At 34.7% G+C, this 21,128-nt stretch overlaps 2 protein-coding genes across 3 annotated transcripts in view; one reads left to right on the top strand and one right to left on the bottom strand.

Annotated features, from left to right (window-relative positions):
• The window catches only part of LOC108361336 (restin homolog), a 135,340-nt gene that overhangs the window by 60,645 nt on the left and 53,567 nt on the right, over positions 1 to 21,128 (bottom strand). For both annotated transcript variants that reach the window (XM_017613933.1, XM_017613932.1), the window contains exon 2: positions 19,105 to 19,167. In XM_017613933.1, coding sequence (XP_017469422.1) covers positions 19,105 to 19,156 — 52 coding nt within the window. In that variant the 5' untranslated portion in view covers positions 19,157 to 19,167. The remainder of the gene's footprint in view (positions 1 to 19,104; positions 19,168 to 21,128) is intronic.
• LOC108361338 (uncharacterized) overlaps positions 1 to 21,128 on the top strand; it is a 64,365-nt gene that overhangs the window by 26,796 nt on the left and 16,441 nt on the right. The window lies entirely within an intron of this gene.

Genomic DNA, 21,128 nt, shown 5'->3' with positions numbered 1-21,128 from the left:
CGAGCGGTCGGTTTAGGTCAGAAAATACGATTTTGAAGATTTATGAGTTTTTGAATGACTATTTTTGTTTCGATTCCAAAGAATTTATATGTGTGTATGTACCGGACTTTCAGATTTTTTGAGCAGTGTGACTAAGGAATTCATCAATATTTATTCAAAATTGGTATATACAATTACTCTTTAGCAAAAAATTGGTTTTTCCAAAAATTTTAGGAAAATGGGGGTGGCACCGCCCACTTATATCATAGTATCTCAAAAACTACTTGACCGATCTCAACCATATTTGGTACACATTAAGCTTCTTAAGCGCCGTACTGAATATTTTTGAAATCGGACAAAAACCACGAGCTCCACAACGTAACGGTAATTTCAAAAAACTCTAAGCTAGCTATATTTTAGGGGGAATAGATTTAGTCCGATTTCAAAAATACTCAAGGCGGAAGTTAAGGAGGCTAAGCAAAATGTGTATCAAATTTGGTCGAGATCGGTCAAGTAGTTTTTGAGATACACATATATGATATAAGTGGGCGATGCCACCCCCTTTTCCTAAAATTTTTGGAAAAAACAATTTTTGCTAAAGGGCGATTGTATATATCAATTTTGAATAAATATTAATGAATTCCTAGTCCACTTGCAAAGTGCGCTATGTAATTTTTTTTGATTTTTAGTTTTTGATGGGTAACGTACCAGTATTTAAAGTAGTTTCATGTCCACTAACAACACAGCGCAAAATCTTTCTATATTCTGAAAAAAGTAGCATCAAATGTTAACTACTCTTGCAAAAGTCGCTATAATACTTATTTATACACTTTTAACAGTCTCCATCTTCGTATGAACTTAGAAAACTGCAAGAAAACGTGGTAGTTTCGGTGCCTGGTGGAAGACGTAGTAAAAAAGAAGCAGACCAATCTTCATGGAGAAGGGAACGCGAAAATCTAAAACAGCTAGCCATGTAAAAGTTACTTTTTCAAAACTTGCTATATTAGATTTTTAAATATAAAATTTGCAAAAACTACCATACTGCAATTTTATTTTTTAATGTTATTAGGCTCTTATGTATCCAAATTTTCAGGTAATAAAAAAGATACAGTTTGGATGTTACTTGTTGCAGTAGACGTTTTTTTTTAATTTATGGCTTACTTTTATAAAATCACATGATCATATGTAAACCCAAGGCAGTATTTAAGAAAAGTCACCTAACTTCGACAATTTTTATGCGATTGCAATAAATGAGCTTTCAGTTTATTTAAAATTAGATTTAGTTTTAGATACTACTACATATTTTGAAATTGTGAAAATTATCGATGGTCAAAATTTAAAAAAATTAAGAGAAATATGTTTTTTTTTATTTTACCCGATAAAAAACCCCAACAAGCCAAGTCCGACAACTTATTATATACCATTTGAAAGGTCTGTATATCCTCTTCTCAGATCCTTTATAGAATCTATTAAATATCTTTAAAAATGGTTTAATAGTAGTACAACTATCACCTAATTTGAGCAAGAAAGTGGGCCGTAAGAAAAGAAGAGAACTTCTAACAGAACTGCTTATCTCCAAAGGGCGAATAAAGTCATACATTAAAGTTAAAGACCTGAATTGCAGCGGCTTTGTTTAGGTCAATGGTTTAAAAAAATACAGGCATGTTTATACAATTTACTAAGCAATCCGTTTTAAGACATTAAATAAAAGTTATTGTTAGATTTCGATAGTACCTCTTTACACTGAGGGAAAAAAATATTAAAATCAAATAGAAACGTTATTGATCTTACTATAAACATCAACGAAAGTACTGTATATTGGTAAATATTCAATTCAACTACGCGCATATTAAAATGACCGCGTTCGTTCTGAAAAAGCATCCGTGAAGTGAATAATCACGACCAAAACTAAAAAAAAAAAAATTAAATTGCATGTTGCCTGCAGTGGAATTCGAACCCTGACCATATCTGGATATCAACAAATTGTGGCATGCATCTTTGCGCACTCAGCTACACCCAGGCATACCAAACTTGCTTTCAAATGTTGAATATCTATCAACACCACGGCACGCGATTTGTACGGATAAACATGTACTATGTATGAATGTGTGTGTTGTCACCGCTCTCAGAGCGGCACTCTGCATGCTTGGGGTGCATATGTACACTCATATGTATACTCAGATGTGAACATTCAAATACGTGCGTAATAAATTTTGTATGAAAATATTATTTTTAAATTCGAACATTTTTAAACGATAATCAAATATAAAGTATTAATTTTTACTATGCATTATTTCCCTCAGTGTACTTTTTGAACATTATTTCCACATGACTTAAATCCTGATAATCGGATATTCAAAAATTTTCGGATATTCAAGAAATCCGAAGAGAAGAATTTAGAATGTTCTTAATTTTTGTTGAATGGCTGAAAAGCTAACATTTTAAAAGACCTGCTAAGCAGTGGCGTAGATAGGGAGGGGAATACGTTCAGAGTTTACAATTGAAGTAAAACATAAAGGAATAGTAAGTGTCTGCTACTTCCGTGTGACCGTATTTAATCCACTTCTGGACTTCTGCATTACAGATCTCGAACAAAGATTCATCAATCACGGAAATATTCTTTGGAGAATAATCACGCTCTTCGACCGAAATTGACAAAGTAGTTGAGGGATTCATGAAAACTGTCGCGTTTTATGAACAAATCCTCATTTTTGGACAGTAGATAAGCCTTGCACTAGATGCCCGGGATATTTGTGTTGGCGACAATTTCCTAAATATCAACATATTTGAAATGTGAATTTATATGGTGTTTGTTGTATAACCAGCTAGACTTTGATAAAAAAAATGATAATCATTAAATAAACAAAAGACAAATGTCAAAACTGGTCAAAATAGCACGTTTACAAAATAAATTATTTTTATTAAGTTTTAGATTGTGAGATTTTAGTCCAGATTGAACAGTCCACACATCCCTACACATCACACAGAGCTAGCTACACCACTGCTGCTAAACTATCTACTTGCTTATGAAGCAGAAAATAAATATACACATACTACGAGTATATTACGAAAATCTGGAAAAGCTCAAAATGGCGGCGCCGAACACCTACTAGTTAACAGAAGCAATTACCAAACCATTCGTATGAGATTTTCCAACAACTAATGCTACATAAAACAATTTCACGCAATACGCGTTGATGAATATAAATTTCAATAAACTGGTAAAAATTTTATGTAGCCAAGGCATTCGCTGTTTTTAGTTTACATTGCTTAAGCATTTATTTATAGTGTAACCGTTTCATCGAGATGCAAACGCAACAACAACCGTAGCGTATACACTGAAAATTACACACAAATAGGATTTTGCTGTACATTTAAATTTATTGTTGACATTTAAGTTAATGAAATTGCAAACAAACACCGCGCTTACATATCTACAAACAAATAGCAATAGACATGGCGATAGTAATGGCAGTGATTGTTTTTCTGTCACTAGAAGACTGAAACTGGTTGTTGCCACTGCACCTATGTATTTTCGAAAGCGACAAGCTCATCAGCGGCGGTGGGAGGAAATGGGGCGAGTTAGACATGAAGGCATATGTATGTATGTATATTAGGGTGGTCCAAAAATGCATTTGGGAAAAAGTAGTCGGAATTTGTATGCTCTCACCCCTTAAGATTGTTCTATATCGAAAAAAATATACCCCTATTTTTTATTTTGAAATCAAAAATCATTTAGAGGTCACTCAAAGCGCCCAAAATTTCCCATGTATTTTAAATGGGGAAAAAACAACTCTTCGTAGAAATGGTATAGAATTCTTAAAAATCAATATTTTTCTATCGGAAAACTCTGTTTATCTGCAGGAGATTCACAATAATGATACCTAATTGTTTATTTAACCATTTTTTCATCGCAACCATAATTTATAGGTCCGCCAAAAGCCCCGAAAAATGCAATTGGGGGACGAACAAAAAATCGTTAGAATTAAAAAATGGTTAAATAAACCAGAGCTTCTAAAGTGTGTTCCGCGGAACCCAAGGGTTCCGTAGAAAAGTCACCGAGGTTCCGCGAGATTAATTTTGGTATGAATAAGCACGGCGGTCGGTTTGAGTTGCACACAGAAAGAAAAGTTCTATAAACAGCTTGACCGAGGCGCTATTATCTATTTTCAAGTATACATACATATGTACCGGTTTTTGGTATGATTGCCGTACTGAGTGCCATACCTATATAAGAGCGTTGAGCTTGTTTTTTTCTAACCGGTATGTGTTGTTGGCCGCTGTAGCCCAAGGGTTAGGCTTTCTGCACATTGGTCGTCCAATCATGGTTACTTCATCGTCACAATCGTGATGCAACTATTACATGACGACTACATTTTCGCACACTCGGTCGTGATATTTCAATTCATTTGGCATCTAAAAATTGACTTGGAGCAGGTATTTTCTGTTTTTTAAAATATGAACTGTCCTGCGACAATTCTAGACTTAATTTTTCAGTAATATCTCTTCTTTTCTTTTCCTGAAATGTATTTTGTGCATGCACACAGAGACTTTTTACAAGTTCGTCATGTTTTATAGTTAAAACGCTCACATTTATTGAATGTTTGTCGGCCGCTGTGGTGTAGTGGTAAGCAGTGCGCGCTTCCACTCCGCAACGCCTGGGTTCAAACCCTGGTCAAAGCAACGTCGCAAAAAATATAGAAAAAAGATTTTTTCTTAACAGCGGTCGTCCCTCGGCAGGCAATGGCAAACTTCCGAGTGTATTTCTGCCATGAAAAACAGCTTCTCATAAAAATACAATCGCCGTTCGGAGTCGGCGTAAAACTGTAGGTCCCTCCGCTTTGTGTGACAACATCAAGGCGCACACCACAAATCGGAGGAGAAGCTCGGCCAAACACTAACATATGTGTAAGCGCCAATCTATTATTATTATTATTATTTCCATTATCCACTTTTTAATAATTTCGACAGATTGTATGCCAAAGGCATTAATTTTTATGCAAGCTTAATGCAAATATTAACTTTTTCATAAATTTTTCCCCATAAAATGTAAACAAACAATGCGTGCACAACGATTAGCAAACGACAGTGCCGTACTTATCCGTTTCTGCATCTTCTACGATTTGCCGATAACTAGCCGATAACGACAGGTGTGCAGATCTCCTTTGAAATGCATGTGCTCGGCCCAAAATTTCAGGGCGAGACGATAACGCAACTATGATTGGACGACAAGTGTGCAGATAGCCTTATAAACAACTTTATACAAGGAACTAGAGCTGCAAAACCAGCGATGGCACTATCGATAGTTTCAATTTGACACCACTATCGATGAATGGTAGCCACTATCGCGATACTATCGGAAATCTTCAAATACAAATAATTGCCAAAAATCAACAGTGAGACCTAGCTACTTCAAACTACAAAAGTGCATACTCAAAAATTTTCTAAGAAACCTAATTAAAAAGCTCGAAATTTTTATTACTCGAAAAACTCGAATTTTCCTCGTTTTTGTAAATTGTTTAAAATTTAGACTTGCAACGTGTTGTTTTTGTTGCTTAAAACAACTTATTTGTTATTTTTAATAAAGCACACCAAAATGGTGTTTAAAACTAATATTTCGGGTTTTCCTACTAATATTACCATATTCAATATAAATAGTGCCGTGGTAAGGATCTCATTTTTTCTCTTACCGTTAGTATCGATACTATCGAATGGTGATGCCCAAAACTATCGAAAATATCGAATGGTCGAACAATAGATTGATAGTTTTGCAGCTCTACAAGGAATCGCGTTCCTGTGTGTAAATGTGAAATGTCATTACTGGGCACTTGGTAAATCACTTGAAATATTTGTCATATTATTTTTCGGATGGTAGTAGTAATATAGGTTTGGTACAAAATCCACACATTTGAATCTGTGTCTCTAAAAGAGTTTTGGGTTACTGTTAAGAGTAAATATCATTAAGTCGCTAAACAGGCCATCCTAACTTTGCTTCCTTCTGTCACAACGTAATTCAGGTCGAAATTGGATGCTACCCCAGAAATGCGCATACAGCTTTCAGACATTAAACTACTATTTTATGCAATAATTAATAACAGCGAAGCAATTTCATTCTTTACATTAAAATTCAAAGTATGGTTACTATTTCTAGTAAAAGTTTTTATTCATATTTAAATTGCACTGCCTTTGATTTTTAGTAATTTCATGTGGGGTTCCATAAAATGAATATTGTTAGTAAGGGTTCCATCATCTTAAAAGTTTAAGAACCCCTGAAATAAACAATAGGGTATTATTATTGAAAGTCTCCTGAAGAGAACCAGAGTTTTCTGATCGAAAAATATTGATTTTTAAGAACTCTATAACATTTCTACGAAAAGTTGTTTTTTCCCCATATAAAAATATGTACATGAAAAACTTTGAGCACTTTGTGCGACCTCTAAATATTTTTTGATTTCAAAATGAAAAAATAGGGGTATACTATTTCGATATAGAACAATCCTAGGGATAGAGAATTGCAATTCCGACTTTACTGTTTTTAGACCACCCTAATGTATATACAAATGCATATAAATACATACAATATATACATATATGTAGATAACTCTTGTGTGCATACAATGAGTCATCAAAGCGAGAAAGCCGACAGCTAGACAAACAGGCAACTAATCGACACATTAGTCTGCCAAAGACGGCCAATGTCGGGGCATATGTACAGGCTTATGTGCTAGTGATTGCTAATGCAACCCCTTGAGAAATGTTGCCAACTGCAGCTTTCGTCCAAAGCGCAATTGAAACTTTGCGGTTTTTTTTACAAGTTTCATTAATAAATTTCTTACTGGGAGTGATTAAACGCCACTACTATACCACAGTCGCAACAGTAGCGGTTCGTGGCGCCTAACAGCACGTTGCCGACAACAAAAGGAGTATCAAAATCTAACGTCATGCGATTTATCAGTCCCGTGAACATGCGAAATATCCTAAAATGTAATCCAACTGACCTCGTTCCCACTGCGAAACCCAGCTGAGGCTAGATAAAGTTGCTTTTGCCATAGTCATCACATCGTCATCGCCGCCGCCATCACATTGCAATTTTGTGGCAACAACTTGCATTACATACGTTGCAAGCGACTACCAACGAATCCAGCTGCATTGTCCATTTTGGGTAGCGACATACAACAGGTCAGCGACTGCAGTTTGCATGTCTATGTCGCTCCAGAGGCAGCCAACAAACGATTGCATTCGGAGTGTATGACACATGCAAAAACAATAAAGCAAAAATGACACAGCCGCCTTGGTGTATTGCTGTTGCTTCTAATTAGTACTGTAGACACAAATTGATTAGGAATCATTTTATTTATTTGACCAATGATCATGTTTCTCAAATACATTTTTCAGTTTTGTTATCAGCACTGAAATCTGATTTTAAATGCGCTCAATCGTTCATTGAGCAGATTCATTTTTACCGTGGGCGCTATACTCGTTCCCAGCTATAAGTGAAAAGCAACGGACAGGTAAACATACAAAAATATGATGACAAATCGCAGTAGTAGGTATGTCGAGATTGGCGGCGATGCTTGTGGCGTTCCGCTGAATCCTACACGCTTGCGCTAAATGCTCGCGCTAATGCGTACCACGCAAATGCTATTTACTCGCCTAATCTCCATAGCGTTAGTAATTATGCGTATTGTATTACAAGCTTTTATTTGAATGCCGCGAAAAACATCATAAAAAAGACACACATGCATACATATGTACGTACATATGTAAATTCCAACAAAAACCAAAACAAAACGATTCAAGTTACGGCTCAACTTTGTTTTGCTTCCCAATAGCTCTGACCCAGTACTCCATGAACTTACAGGTTTTTACACGAACTTGCAGGAAGTTACAGGAAAAATGTTCCCGTACTCCGAAATCCTGTAAATGAGAGCGATTTTTGGAGAGTTGTGTCGAGAAAGAAGTTGCAAGATTTTAACCGAACTTTTTCTTCTGGTAAAATCATGATAAGTGTCAAACGATCGGTTGTTTGACGTTTTTACAGGAATAATGCTTTTTTGTTCCCGTACTTTTTGGTTGTTACTGACTTTGTACTCTCACTTCAGAGAAAAATTTTGCTGTTTGACATTTTTATAGGATTTTACACGAAAAGTATTGGATCAAAGCTAACCCTCCAGTACTGATGTGATTCAATCACTACTTTTGAACCGCTACTGCACCGACTACTAGGGAAGTAGCTACCCTATTAACCCATGGTAGTGCAGAATCAAACCAGTCGCAAGCAGGATTGTGAAAAACTACATAGGGGCGTCCAAAAATACGCAAGTAACTTCTTTAATAACTCCTAGGAGTGCAGAGAGAGCCGATGGAGACTACCGCCTTGTAAAAGTAATCACTGAAATACACGGCAAGCAGTCGATCGGTTATCGACGGAGTTTACTTGGTAGATACCGAATTTTCAGTCCTGTCGTTGCTCTCCCGTACTTCAGGGACATACTAGGTTCACATATAAGTAGATTATCCTCATTTTCGAGCTTAACTCCCTAATCTGTAATTAGAAAAAGAGATTAGCCATATAAAATTCGTCCTTTGTTAATCTGTAATTATAAAATAATCTCAGATTTAACCGATAACTTTTCAGTGTCCATCCTACTTTTATCGATTGTTTTTGCGAAGAAGAGGAGAAATGCCAAATGTAAAAGTAAACAAAAATGGGCGCTAGAAAGGAAAAGAGGTTTGTAAAGGTATTTTTAATAAAATGTTAAGAAAAAAATTATATTTATATTGCTTAATATAGCAGAAAAACGTGATTATGGTGGCACAGAGAAGAAACATAACAAGCACAAAAAATGTGACGGCTAATAATCTGGCATTTACCTGTGTAAACGGGGTGATTAAAAAACGAGCTTTGATTGAGATAATATTTATATGTGAACATACTTTAATAAGCCAATTTTAATGGTGAATTTTGCGCATACACCCGGGCCCACTTGTGCACAAGGGTATATAAACAGCCTAACGGAATGAAGACAGATATAGACATACATATGCACATATAAATAGGTACATATATTTGTTTATAGCAAAATGCTTAGAATGAAGAGAGATTGAGCCATTTCTGTTTGTCCGTCTCGATAACTCGATTAAAAACTTATGTATTTACATCAATGAAACTTATTTCATAGATTGACGTAGGTAGATTGGTATTGTAATAATATTACGAATATTGGTAATAATATCACTGTGATTTTGAGTATGGGTCACTTACATACATACGTACCTCATACACAGTGAAGGCTCCCATACGTGGACACCGATGGTCACTTACTTTTTGTCCGCTTATGGGAATTTCGAAAAAAAAAATATTACAATTCTAATTTAAAAAATTTTAATTGCGGGTGCCTAAATTAAAATAATATTTATCCTTCAATAGATAAAAACAGAATGAATGGAAAATAAATTCAAATTTATGGCGTTTTCTTTTCTACCGACAAATCTCATTGCCCGCTTCGCTGGAGCTCTGCGGTATCTGCAGGGGCGAAGAAGAGCCTCTAGAGCAGCGTCAATGTGGGAGCACCTTCGAGAAGGGAATTCATTTTACCGTATAGCTCAGATTCTCAGACTTCACATGTATGCGCGTTTGAGCTACGCCAGTCACTAACTTGACTAGACCTAGGCAAACACAACACGGAAGAGTATCACGATAATATCGTATTAAAAAACGATCGAGACCCCACTCAAGGTCGAAATTTTCAGTGTTTGGGTGCATTCGAAAATGTCAAAGTACAAAGCATCAGTCTCTTTTACTTCTAAACCTCTAATGCCAAAAGTGCGCAGGCACAGTTAGATTCTAGGTTTATACTAGGTTGCGCGACATAGAGTTTTTCTAATATTTAATGCAGTTTAGAAATAAAAGGAGGCTGGTGCTTTGCACATATTTTGACGTTTTGAAATTAACCCTTTATTTAAAGAAGGGTTCAGCGCAGATCGCTAAGGATAAGTTCGTGATCGAAACCTAATGATTTATTTAAAACCCGAAATTAGTGTAGGCACATCAGGCAATATATCGAGCGTTTAATAATATAGAGATGTAATTCAAAATTTACGTTTTTGGAGATTTCATCATACAATTTATATGCTTGATAAAAATAATGTGCTCAGCCTAAGAAATGACTAAACTTATGTGTCTTTATATCTGTCTTTTTAACCGACTACACAAAAAGGAGAAATGTTATCAATTCGTCGGAATTTCTTTGTATGTTACCGCATAACTTTTTCTATAATTATTTTTTTTAAATGAAAGATGCTACCTCACAGGTGGTCCCATATTAATTTGGTTTAAATCCGATCTTAAATTTTTATATGAGAATTGAAGTCGGTTTTGTTTTTTGCTTAAAAATTACTTGTGGTATACCAATTGTATGAACTTATCAAACTTTGATTGCCTTTGCGCACAAAATATAAATTTTGAAACAATTCTATATGTTATTAAACGTGCTATATGTAAAAGAGATAAACATGCACACGAACGATTGTACGTTCCATTTTGCCTAAGACCCACATATGAGTATACATAATTAATTGGTAGCAATGTTCAATGCACATGCGCGTTTACTTGCTAATGTTACCATCTTGCTAACTTTTATGTAGAAAATTACCTTTCACCTATGTAAATCGATTATTTGAAAAGCATGAAGGTATTCAGCATGTGAACCCCACGTATCATAATTGATTTAAGTTTATGTAAGGCCCTTAAGTGCAATCGCTAAGGTAAATCCTTTTTTTCCCTGCAGGTGAGCTTTATTTTTTGAATGTAAGTCATTAATCACTTCTTAATAGCCGAATCTCAATTGCGCGTTCGGTCGCTCGCGCTTTCATCGTACCTCAGTGGGGCGTTGCACTGAAATTCGGTTTTGTAGTGCTAAAAGTATATATACATATGGGCCAAAATGCGTACTGTAACATTACATTTTGGCTTAAACTGCTTTTCAAAAACCGCTGAAACAATTTTCGAAAATTTTTTTATGCTTGCATCTGAAAGCATAATTATGTGGCATTATTTAATATATTCTTAAAATATATTCTAACACCTGTTGTTTAGGAGTTATGAATGTTTTAACAGCGGACTGTTACATTACCATTTTTGGAAGTACTTTTTGAAGCTGTTTTATATTATCGAACAAGTCTGCTCTCCTGATACAATGTTTTCAAAAGTTGGTACATAGTTTCTTAGCTAAGGATGGAGCTCCAGAACTACATATTAATTGAAATTCTAAAATTAATTTTGAGGTCAATATTTGCAAATAAATAGTCGGACTGCTACGTTGCACAAAAAGACTGTTACATTTCCTGTGCGATATACTTGTAGCGATAAGATTATAATTAGGTTTTTAGACGGCAGTATACATGCGATTTGACATGTAATTCAAAGGAATTAAGAACATGATAGTTATGAATACAGATTTGAAAATATCTGATGTTGTTCAGCTGAAGGTCGTTTCCGAAGTAAATTTTTGCGTGCCTCGAGCTCGAACTTGGAACTGCGCCAAGATGCAGTTGTTTTTCACGGTTAAGTACACGAAAAACAGCATTAATGCCCACTTTTGTTTGCTCTATGCTATATAGTACTATTCTTACACTTCAAAATACGCCTTTCGAGTTCCTTTTTGAATAAATATAATTATCGGGGTTTTTTATTTTTCTAAAAAAAAATACCTGGGAAGTTATGTATATTTTCTGGTAGGTCTTTTCGAGTAAAATCAGAATCGAAATATGAAATTTGCCAAACACCCCCAAAATCTTGATTTACCGTTAAAAAACCCTGTTTTCGTACTTTTGCGCACTTATAAGCCTGTAACTTAGTGCATTATCAACCGAGTTTCGGCTTATTGCCAGGTCTAAAGTGAAGAAACTTGGACCTTTCGAACGATATATATGCGAGTAAACAAACGTTAAGAGATCTGTGTGTATTTTACTTTTTTTCGCCTTCCTTCAATTTTGGTGGGGTCTTTACGCACTATTTTATAAGAAAACCATACTAGTCCCAAATTGATTGTAAACCCAAATTTAATAACGAAAAAACTAGTGTTTGTTTTCAAAAATCGGATGAAAGTTTACTGAGTTATTAATGTTTTTATGAAAATTTTATTTTTTTTCAAAAATATTATTTTTGGCTATACAACTCAAAAATTTTTGCTTGACAGTTTTTTTTTTATTTGACGTTTTCTATGATCGCAAAGTATGGCCATCCCGAGAGCCGCATTAAATAGGCCGGAAAACGTTTTAAACGTCCCATTGGTTAGTCCTGAAAATATTGTCCTACCACCACTGCATTTAAAGCTAGGATATATGAAACTATAGGGGTATTCTCACAGTCCTGCAAAGCCCTGCACGGTGCACGGATTTCACGGTTTGCAAAGCTGTCCCATCAGAAAACCGGTTTTTTCGTGCAATCCGTGCAATCCATGCACCGTGCAAGACTCCGAGAATACCGTAATTTGTAAAATCTTGGATGTAAATTGCGCCGCTTTTTGTCATCTTAAAGTGTTGTTCCCAAAATTAAGTGAAGCCAAAATAAAAGGAGGTATTAATTTTTTATTCTCTCATCTAAAACTTTTTCATCAGTTTAATCTCTTTTTATGAATTTTAGATATTTTAATAGGATCTGAAATTCGTAAAATTATGACCGACGTGAGCTTCTTGCACAAGCTAAGCTCTGTAGAAAAACGTGCATGGCAGAGTTTTGTATTAAATAATTTATTTATTAATTTTTATTTTTTGAGCATATTGAAGTTTGAAGGACTTGGCCGAGCCTAGGATATTGACCAAAAAATTCCAAATTTCACACAGATTTGTTTTAAAGCATAATTAATCATATTTTTGCTATTACCAATCAAAATTCTAAAAAAGCGGATTTTCGGCCCACGCTAATGTACATACATACATTTGGGTGTGTTTGTGTGTGCGTGTGTATCCTGCAGGGAAACCACGGACTAGTGAATCAAATTTCTAGTTTCGTACTAGGTCTTTATCGCCAAAAAGGAACTAGTCCGATAGGAGCTAGATCCCCACCAGTCTAAAATCGGCGAAAAGTGGTACTCATAAAAAACTAATTTTTTTCAGTTTTTTTCACTAGAAATCTATATCTAAAGTGACGAATTTAGAACTGGTTCGGAACTATAGCAAAAGAGATGCAGAACCAACTAGATCTTGTTTGTCGAATCTAGAACTAGTCCGGAACTATCGAAAAAGGGATGCAGAACCAACTAGATCTTGTTTACTTTACACAGATATGTGTTCGGCGGCTTTTTCGTTCAAATACGCTTCTATTCTGCATTTCGCAGATGCTTTTTCATAGATTGGTAATACAAAACCAAAATTTGTGTTAACATTTCAACATCTTGGGACCGTCTGGAATCTAACAGCGAGCACCTCTGCAAACTCAGCTACAGCTAAAGGTATGTAAACGTACATTTCTTACAATCATTCAAACAAATGTAATTTCAAATTGAATACACATTTCTTCCGAAGAAGATGGAATAACGAACTGTACGAACTTTTGAACGACGTGGACATAGTTAAGAGCATAAAAATACAACGATTTCGATTGATGTTGTATGCATGGATGACGACGCTCCGGTGAAAAGATCCTTCGACTCCGCACACATGGATGGACAACGAAAGCATGGGCGCCCACGAACACAATGAAAGGACCAAGTGCAGAAGGACCTGTCCGCACATGGGATGAACAACTTGCGCAAATCTGCAAAGGAGAGAGGCAACTGGCGAAGTTTTTTGTTCTCGGCCCAAACCGACAAGAAGAAGATTGGTTTACAACCAAGAAACATAAATACGCTAAATACCAATAATAGAACTTAGGAAATGACTTTATTTATTTTGAATCCAACATTTAAATATAAAGTGACATTTAAAGTTAAAGGTTACTTCAAAAAAGGTCCTAAATAAGTAAAAGAAAAATAGCCAAAACTGTTCAAAATGTCACTAACTTAATAAGGTGACTACAAAGGTATGTGTATGTATGTACTTAGGTCATATGATTTCATTTGCACACAACTCATTAATATTCATTTCGCCTTCTGCCGCTATGCTCTTTTAAGTTACGAAAACAATCGTGCCTCATGTATGAATGCATGTATGTAGCTGAGTTGTGAATGAAGCTTACAAATATGCATGTAAGTATGTATATGAAAAAAATAGCAAGTTATACTTGTATATGTATGTACGTCTTTATTTTTATAATCGTTACATTTTATTCTATGAGAATTCATTCAATAAATGAACATCTGCGCCGTACAAAAATATGTTTCTTGATTATCTCATTCCTTCACTGCCGATTCGCAAGAGCTAAAGGTAAGTTTTGTCTGTGATATAGAACTACAAGCAATATTATATTGAGGTGATAAACCTTGTTCTTTTTGACACTACCAAACAGGTATATTGATTGTATTCTGTAAGTTTTTGCATGTAGGTTGAGAATATATTTAGAAGATAATTCTTATTTGAATATTTATTACCAAAACTGAGACTAACTTTAAAAGGAAATTTTAGAAAATAAAATGGAAATTAAATTATTTTAGAGAACTTAGTAAGATGTTTTAGTGAACCCACATGAATAAGTTGTGTGGATTCTTAAATACCAAAACATTAAAAATCATGTTCAGTAAACATTTCTGTATATGCTGCCATACTTTTTCAGATCTAATCAATAACTTCCAAAGAATATTTTCATGTCTCTTCACTTTAATATACTCGCTTAGCGGTACAAAGTCTGCTGCGCCGCAGGGCACATGTATCAGCCATCAAGCGCAATAAGGCCTGATGAATACATGTCCGATGATTAGAATCCCAGGGTACTTTGTTAATCCACAAGGCGACCCTGTGGTTTATGTCAAATACCACGTAATAAGGCGTCTGAACATTGCATATACGTACATATTAAAGGTCCTATTAAAGATACTGTGAGAAAGATCGAAGCCATTCATAAACCAACTGATTGGACTTTATCAGTGTGCTTTACAACTTTTAGCAGATTTTCAGAGTGTGCATCTATGACAAATAAATCGATCATCACTCCTTTGTCAATTTTAAAGCATGTACCTCCTGGAAACACCATGCAAGATTATATTCCCAAAGAAGATTGAATGATGATAATACCCTAAGGGTGGTATTATCACGTGCGAAGCGAATGGATTGGCGGACGCAACTTAAATATGCATTAAGAGTGTTCGCTTTTACCAGCTTGTGCAAGTTCCTTGCATCGCGAACACTTTTAATGCCTTCTGTGCCTTTTAATTTGGTTCGCCAAATCGTTCGCTTCGCCAAAATCATTCGCTTCGCAAGTGATAATACCACCCTTAGAACGAGTTGGACATAGTCAAAAGCATTAAATAAATTATGGGTTAAAAGACTAAGAACGCGCTTTAGGGTCGTTTTTACAATCGCGAGTTAACTCTCATTCGGCAGTTAACTACAGGTGGTTAAGAAGGTGGTCTTAGGAGGAAGACCGTTTTGAAAAATATTGAAATGTCGGCTGAAATAAATGTCAAACGCAGTTGCAATATTTGACCTATTGGACTGGATTTGTATGTACCGATGAAAATATACTTCCACACTGGCGTTGCCAAATGTCCAGTATTTGCCGGGATGTCCCGGATTTTGCGTTAAATTTGAAATGATCCGTCGGGACAAGATTTTTCCCGAATTTTCGACAATTTCATTAATCATTTCAACCTGTAAACTTCTACTCAACATGGTTATGCTTTAACGCGGCTATTGTGAGTATTTCATTACTTGGGCTCGGAATCGCATGCATTAAAAAATCAAAAATATGCGCATGTAATATGCACGCAAAATTCAAAAATATGCGCTATAAACAAGTAAAATATACAATTAAAAATATTTTCCTAATACAAATACATACTAATAATGGCACAAAAATAAAAAACACATGTATTTTAACAAGAAAATAACTAAAACAACGCACTTCAAAATACAATACATATTTATGTATAAAATTAGTTTATAAACGAACTGTCAGTAACAATCTTGTGTAAATAGAAACATTCACAGTTTAATACATAGTTTGAGAAAGTTTGCCATTTTGGTTCCACAACTCCTGCAACCTACAGCCATTTGGCGGCTTTAATGAATTTCAGTACGTCATAAAGAGAGAGACAGCTGCACTCTTAAACATTCTGCAGAGGGAATGCAGAGGGTCTTTAGCCTCATCCTTGCGAGGGCTTGACACTCGCACAGGAAGTGTTCGCCAGTCTCTTTTGAGCTAGGGTCATCGCAACTACCTTTTGAAGGGTAATGCATGTACTTCAACGGGCCAGTGCCCTGTGAATACTGCAGTAAGTTTGTAGGTATCTTCATTGCTCATTCCTAAGAGAGCTTTGGTTCTAAGTGGGTGGTAGGACACCCTGCTTGGCCTGCGAGTGATTTCGGTAATTGATGCCTTTATCTCCCTGAGCGAGGCGCTCCCGTCCACCGCTGCCTCGTTTCCATAAATGTCCCTATGTCCCAGGACCCATATTAGGGTAATTTCGTATTGATCAGAAACATAGGCCAGTTCTCTCTTACAGTCTTCCACTAGTTGAGACCTAACAGAGGTAGAAGAGAGTGCCTCAAGGGCAATTTTTTTTGTAAAGGGGAATTTTTTTGTCAAGAGATTACTCACTAAATTTAAATGGTTATAAATCAAAAAATACACTGACTGAAAAAAATGTTAGAATTAAAAAAAAACGTGCTAAATTTAATAAAATACGCATATGAAAGAGCACCAACCCAACTCGTTATAATTTTGAGTATGTACGTTATAAAATATGTCGTTGTGAAGTGCACAGATGCTTTTTCGTAACTACGAAGAAAAAAAAAATGTATTTTATGTTTCGTCTGATAGTAATTGAACCCGGACCCTTTTGGCAGCAACCAATTGTATCAAGCGTCTTTGCACACTCAGCCACCGCCATACATGTAAACGTGTTTTCAAATGTTGAGTTTGAATCATTTTTACAGATAAACATGTACCATATGTGTGTGTATGTGTTGTCACCGCTGTGCATGCTTTGTATACATATACATACTTTCTTAATTATACAAGAAAAAGCATCCGAGACGTGCAAAACGCCATGCGTGCCGTGAAAAATGCTTCATTTTAATACGGGCGTATTTGAATTGAATATTTCCATTATACGTAGTGTATGTATAATGGAAATATTCAATTTTGAACACCTTTCACTTGATTTCAATACGAACATTTTTAAACGGTAATCAAATAAAAAAATATCATTTTTACAACGCGTTTTTTTCTCAGTGTATGCAAAAAACATGTATTTATTTTAAAACATACTAAAATATGCGCAATAAATATGCAAAATCTGGTATTTTTCGCAAAATCATGCACTTACTGCAAAATATGCACTAACGATTGAATGCCATTTTAAAGGAAATTTCATGATTCGTTAAGATAACTTAACCATTTCCATTTGAAGATGCCCAATAAAAACATGCATTCGCATGAGATTCCGAGCCCTAATCATTACCAAGCATACTTGCATGCACCTCTGTAAGAAAAAATAGCTAAAAATTACCGTTGAGTTTTTCTATTTTTTTTGTGGAGGGTGTTGCGAGTTTCTTCCATTTAACGCATGAACAATACTGACTTTTATATGGAAGAAAAACGCAACACTCTCCACAAAAACAATTTTAAGAAATCAATGGTAATTGTTAGCGACTTGAAACTTGCACTTTATTGTACTATAATTGAATGGGCATACTCTTTTTAGGAAATCTAATTAAAAAAATTTTAATTTTGATGAACATTTTTTTAAGTTTGATTAGTTTTTGTGAGCTTTTTGCAGGATTTGAAACTTTTATTTATGTGGTATCTGTTATAGATCGTCCCATATTTTAAATGAAAATTATTAACAATAAATAAATAAAGATAAGATGCCAACAGTATGACTTTGAATTTTGCTGATATTATTTTGGCCGAAACCGTATCTCTTATTTTGTTTTTATGGTTTTGTCAATTACATGTCTACGTACATACATACATATTTTTGTATACATTGAAAAGTGTTGTCATGAAATAAACGAAATTTATCATAAGCATATAACTAATCTGAACTTTAATTCGTTGAAATGGATCACTTTTGTTAATATGTATATGGTTAGTAGTTGGGCTTTTAAACCAACTCCTTTATTTATTATATATTACATTTTTGTAAATCCCGTATTTTTGGGAGAAACTATGCGTTTGTCCCGTATGGCTGGAAAAAAATCTGGCAACACTATTCCACACCCATGAAAGCAAAAGAAGCAACGACACAATGGGAGGAGTAAGAGCAGAATGGCCGGTCTTCACGCGGTATGTGTAACTAATGAAACTTCGCAAAAGAGGAAAGAAGGTTTTTGATATTTTTGTCTATATTAACATTGATATATTTATAAATATCGTTTTCGATATAAATTTTTAGACCAATAATGTGACAAATTTGTTGATCCGACGTCTTTCTTCATAAGTCTGCCCATTATCGCCAACTAAGTTAAAGAATTTGAGGAATAATTGTGTTCAAATAACATTGTGCCTCTGCAGGAATTGAGTCTATTGCAAAATTATATGGAATATTAACTTATTTCTTACTAAGTGCACAAGTAAATTAGCCGTGTTATGCTATCTCGGGTAAAAGCGAGCCCCATGACCCATTTCGAAAAATACTACTCAATTCGCCCGACGAAACAATAAAAATCGTTACAAAAAAAAAAAACAATTAATATTAGAAAAATACATATTTTGTTTTATCAACCTAAGCTACCAATTTGCCGACTAGACAATCAAAATCATTTAAAAATACTAAAAAGGGGAGTTAGTAATTAATATTAAAAAATATATATGTACATACATATATTTTGTTTCATCAACCTAAAAACTGTACCATAAATGATATGGAGTTTAAATTGTTATTGCAATGAACAATATTAAAAGAAAGTGAAATAATTACCCAATAAAGGAAATATGTACATATGTACATGTTAAGCATTAAATTGAGCACAAATTATATTAAAAAAAGATAGCAAAATATATAATAAAATAAATTATTGTACCTGTGTACGTTGAATTAATCGAGCTTAAGTTGTCATCGCTTTCACGACTCATGCTTTTCGTATCTGTAAAATAAACGAAATAAAAATGTGAAAGGGCAAAGCGTAAGCAAAGGTTAAAATGCAAACTAAATAAATATTGTAACACATGCAAGTAAAATAATTTTCAAGCAAACCAAGAACGGCTAAAATCATTAATAACAAAATTCTCAAATATAATAGATGTTTAATACGAAAATTATCGATACAAATAGCGAATAAACAAACATTTCTGCTATGCTTTGGAGGGTTTTTCGCAGAAATTAGAGTAATTAGAGTAAGGTTGGAGTAGAAAATGACACACAGAATAGGAAAGTGATACAATTTAAAAAATATAGTTCAATTTGAGTGTTTACATATCGATGGTCCTCTGCAATAACGGCACAACCCAAAGTTTCATGTTTTTGAGTGATATAGCGGATTGGGTTTATAAATAACCATATTTGTACTTTCCTCTTATTAGCTCGGGATGTAACTATATAATATTGATGCGCCTAAAAGATGCAGCGATTTCTATTCTCAAGTTACATACCTGATCACAGTACGAATGACAATTATAATAGGGAGGTTTTAGTTTTTTAAACTATAATTTTATTATTCTGTAACAAATCAACATAGGCTTAGTTGTTACCAATCCGGCAGAAGCGCACTTTTGCCATTTGTCATAAAACCGAAGTAGCCAACCCTTACTACTGAACGGCGGCAGACGGAATTTTTTTCGTTTAACTACTTACCGAGTTGTTACTTATATCGTATTTTTGCAGTCCAACACTTACTAGATCTTTAGAAAAAGTCATAATTTGAAAGCTTACAAATTTTTCCTACAGAATTACTGCAAATAATCCGGAATAATTACGAAACACAAAATCTTTAGTTGGCTCTACTGAAATATATATTTTTGAGTTGTGTCGTTATTGCAGAGGGCCATCGATATTTTGGCTAAAAATCTTTATATCGTCGGTGATACTACGGTCTATATCTATTAGTACCCTTGACACTTGAAATAGATGGTCTCTTACTTGCACCGGAATGCATCTGCAAATCATTGCATCCTAATAAACGAATGACAAAACTGCATACCTTTGGCTGATGAAGATGAACGATTGCCAGATTCGATCAGATATAGATAACACAGGCCAACAAAAATGGGAAACAATTTTGTAACCTAAAATTTTAAAGCTGTTTTTGATAGACTTTTTCATGGTGATTACGAATCCGTAAGTAAAAAGTTTCCATCACGTCCAGATTTTGAGAAAAGCGTGGTCAAAGTATCGAAAAATCGCGTTGTATGCAACATTTGAGAAGCTCTAGCAAAAAAACAAAAGGTGATAGAACCCTACGATTCCTTAAATTAAAGCCAGAACTCTCGACTACTATCCCTGAAAATACCATTCGTGCACTTTGACTTGATGGTCTTTTATAGTCACTTATAGCTACGGTGACCAACCGTTGTTTTTTGCAGGACCGTACTGTTTTTCAAAAGTCGGTCCTGCGTAGTTTTTCAAACTTAAAAAACCTGAAAATGTACTGATTTTTTCCAAGTGTCCTGCATTTGTCCCGCATTATATTCGTTATTTTAAAATTATCGGACAATGGATGGATTTTTTCAAAAAAGTGTTTTTGGTACTTTTCGTAGCTTTTCTTCAATATCTCTCTTACCAAAATATATAACTTGTGGCGACTTCAATGAAAATTACACTGGACCACAAATTTCAACTTTTTCTCTTTACCAGAAACGCCGTTATGAAATTCTTATGTAAAATCACCCCCTGATTCCGAAAATCAAGGTTATTTTTAATTCTATGGTACCGTTTTTGAGATATTTGCAATTTACCGTTTTTGCAAAAAAAAAAAAAAAAAAATTGGGTCCACTTTATCATATATATCTCAAGAACGAATTAAGCAATTCCAAAACGGTTTGAAGCTTTTAAAAGGTAATAAAATTTTCTATAAACTGTGCATACAACACTTTTTGCTAGGCCCTGTAG

This window comes from Rhagoletis zephyria, unplaced genomic scaffold (assembly GCF_001687245.7).
Source record: "Rhagoletis zephyria isolate East Lansing unplaced genomic scaffold, Rhagoletis_zephyria_1.1 Rzeph_scaffold_00737, whole genome shotgun sequence".
Classification (NCBI taxonomy): Eukaryota; Metazoa; Arthropoda; class Insecta; order Diptera; family Tephritidae; genus Rhagoletis; species Rhagoletis zephyria.
Note: the sequence above shows the minus strand (reverse complement) of the source record. Positions and strands in the feature narration are given on the sequence as shown.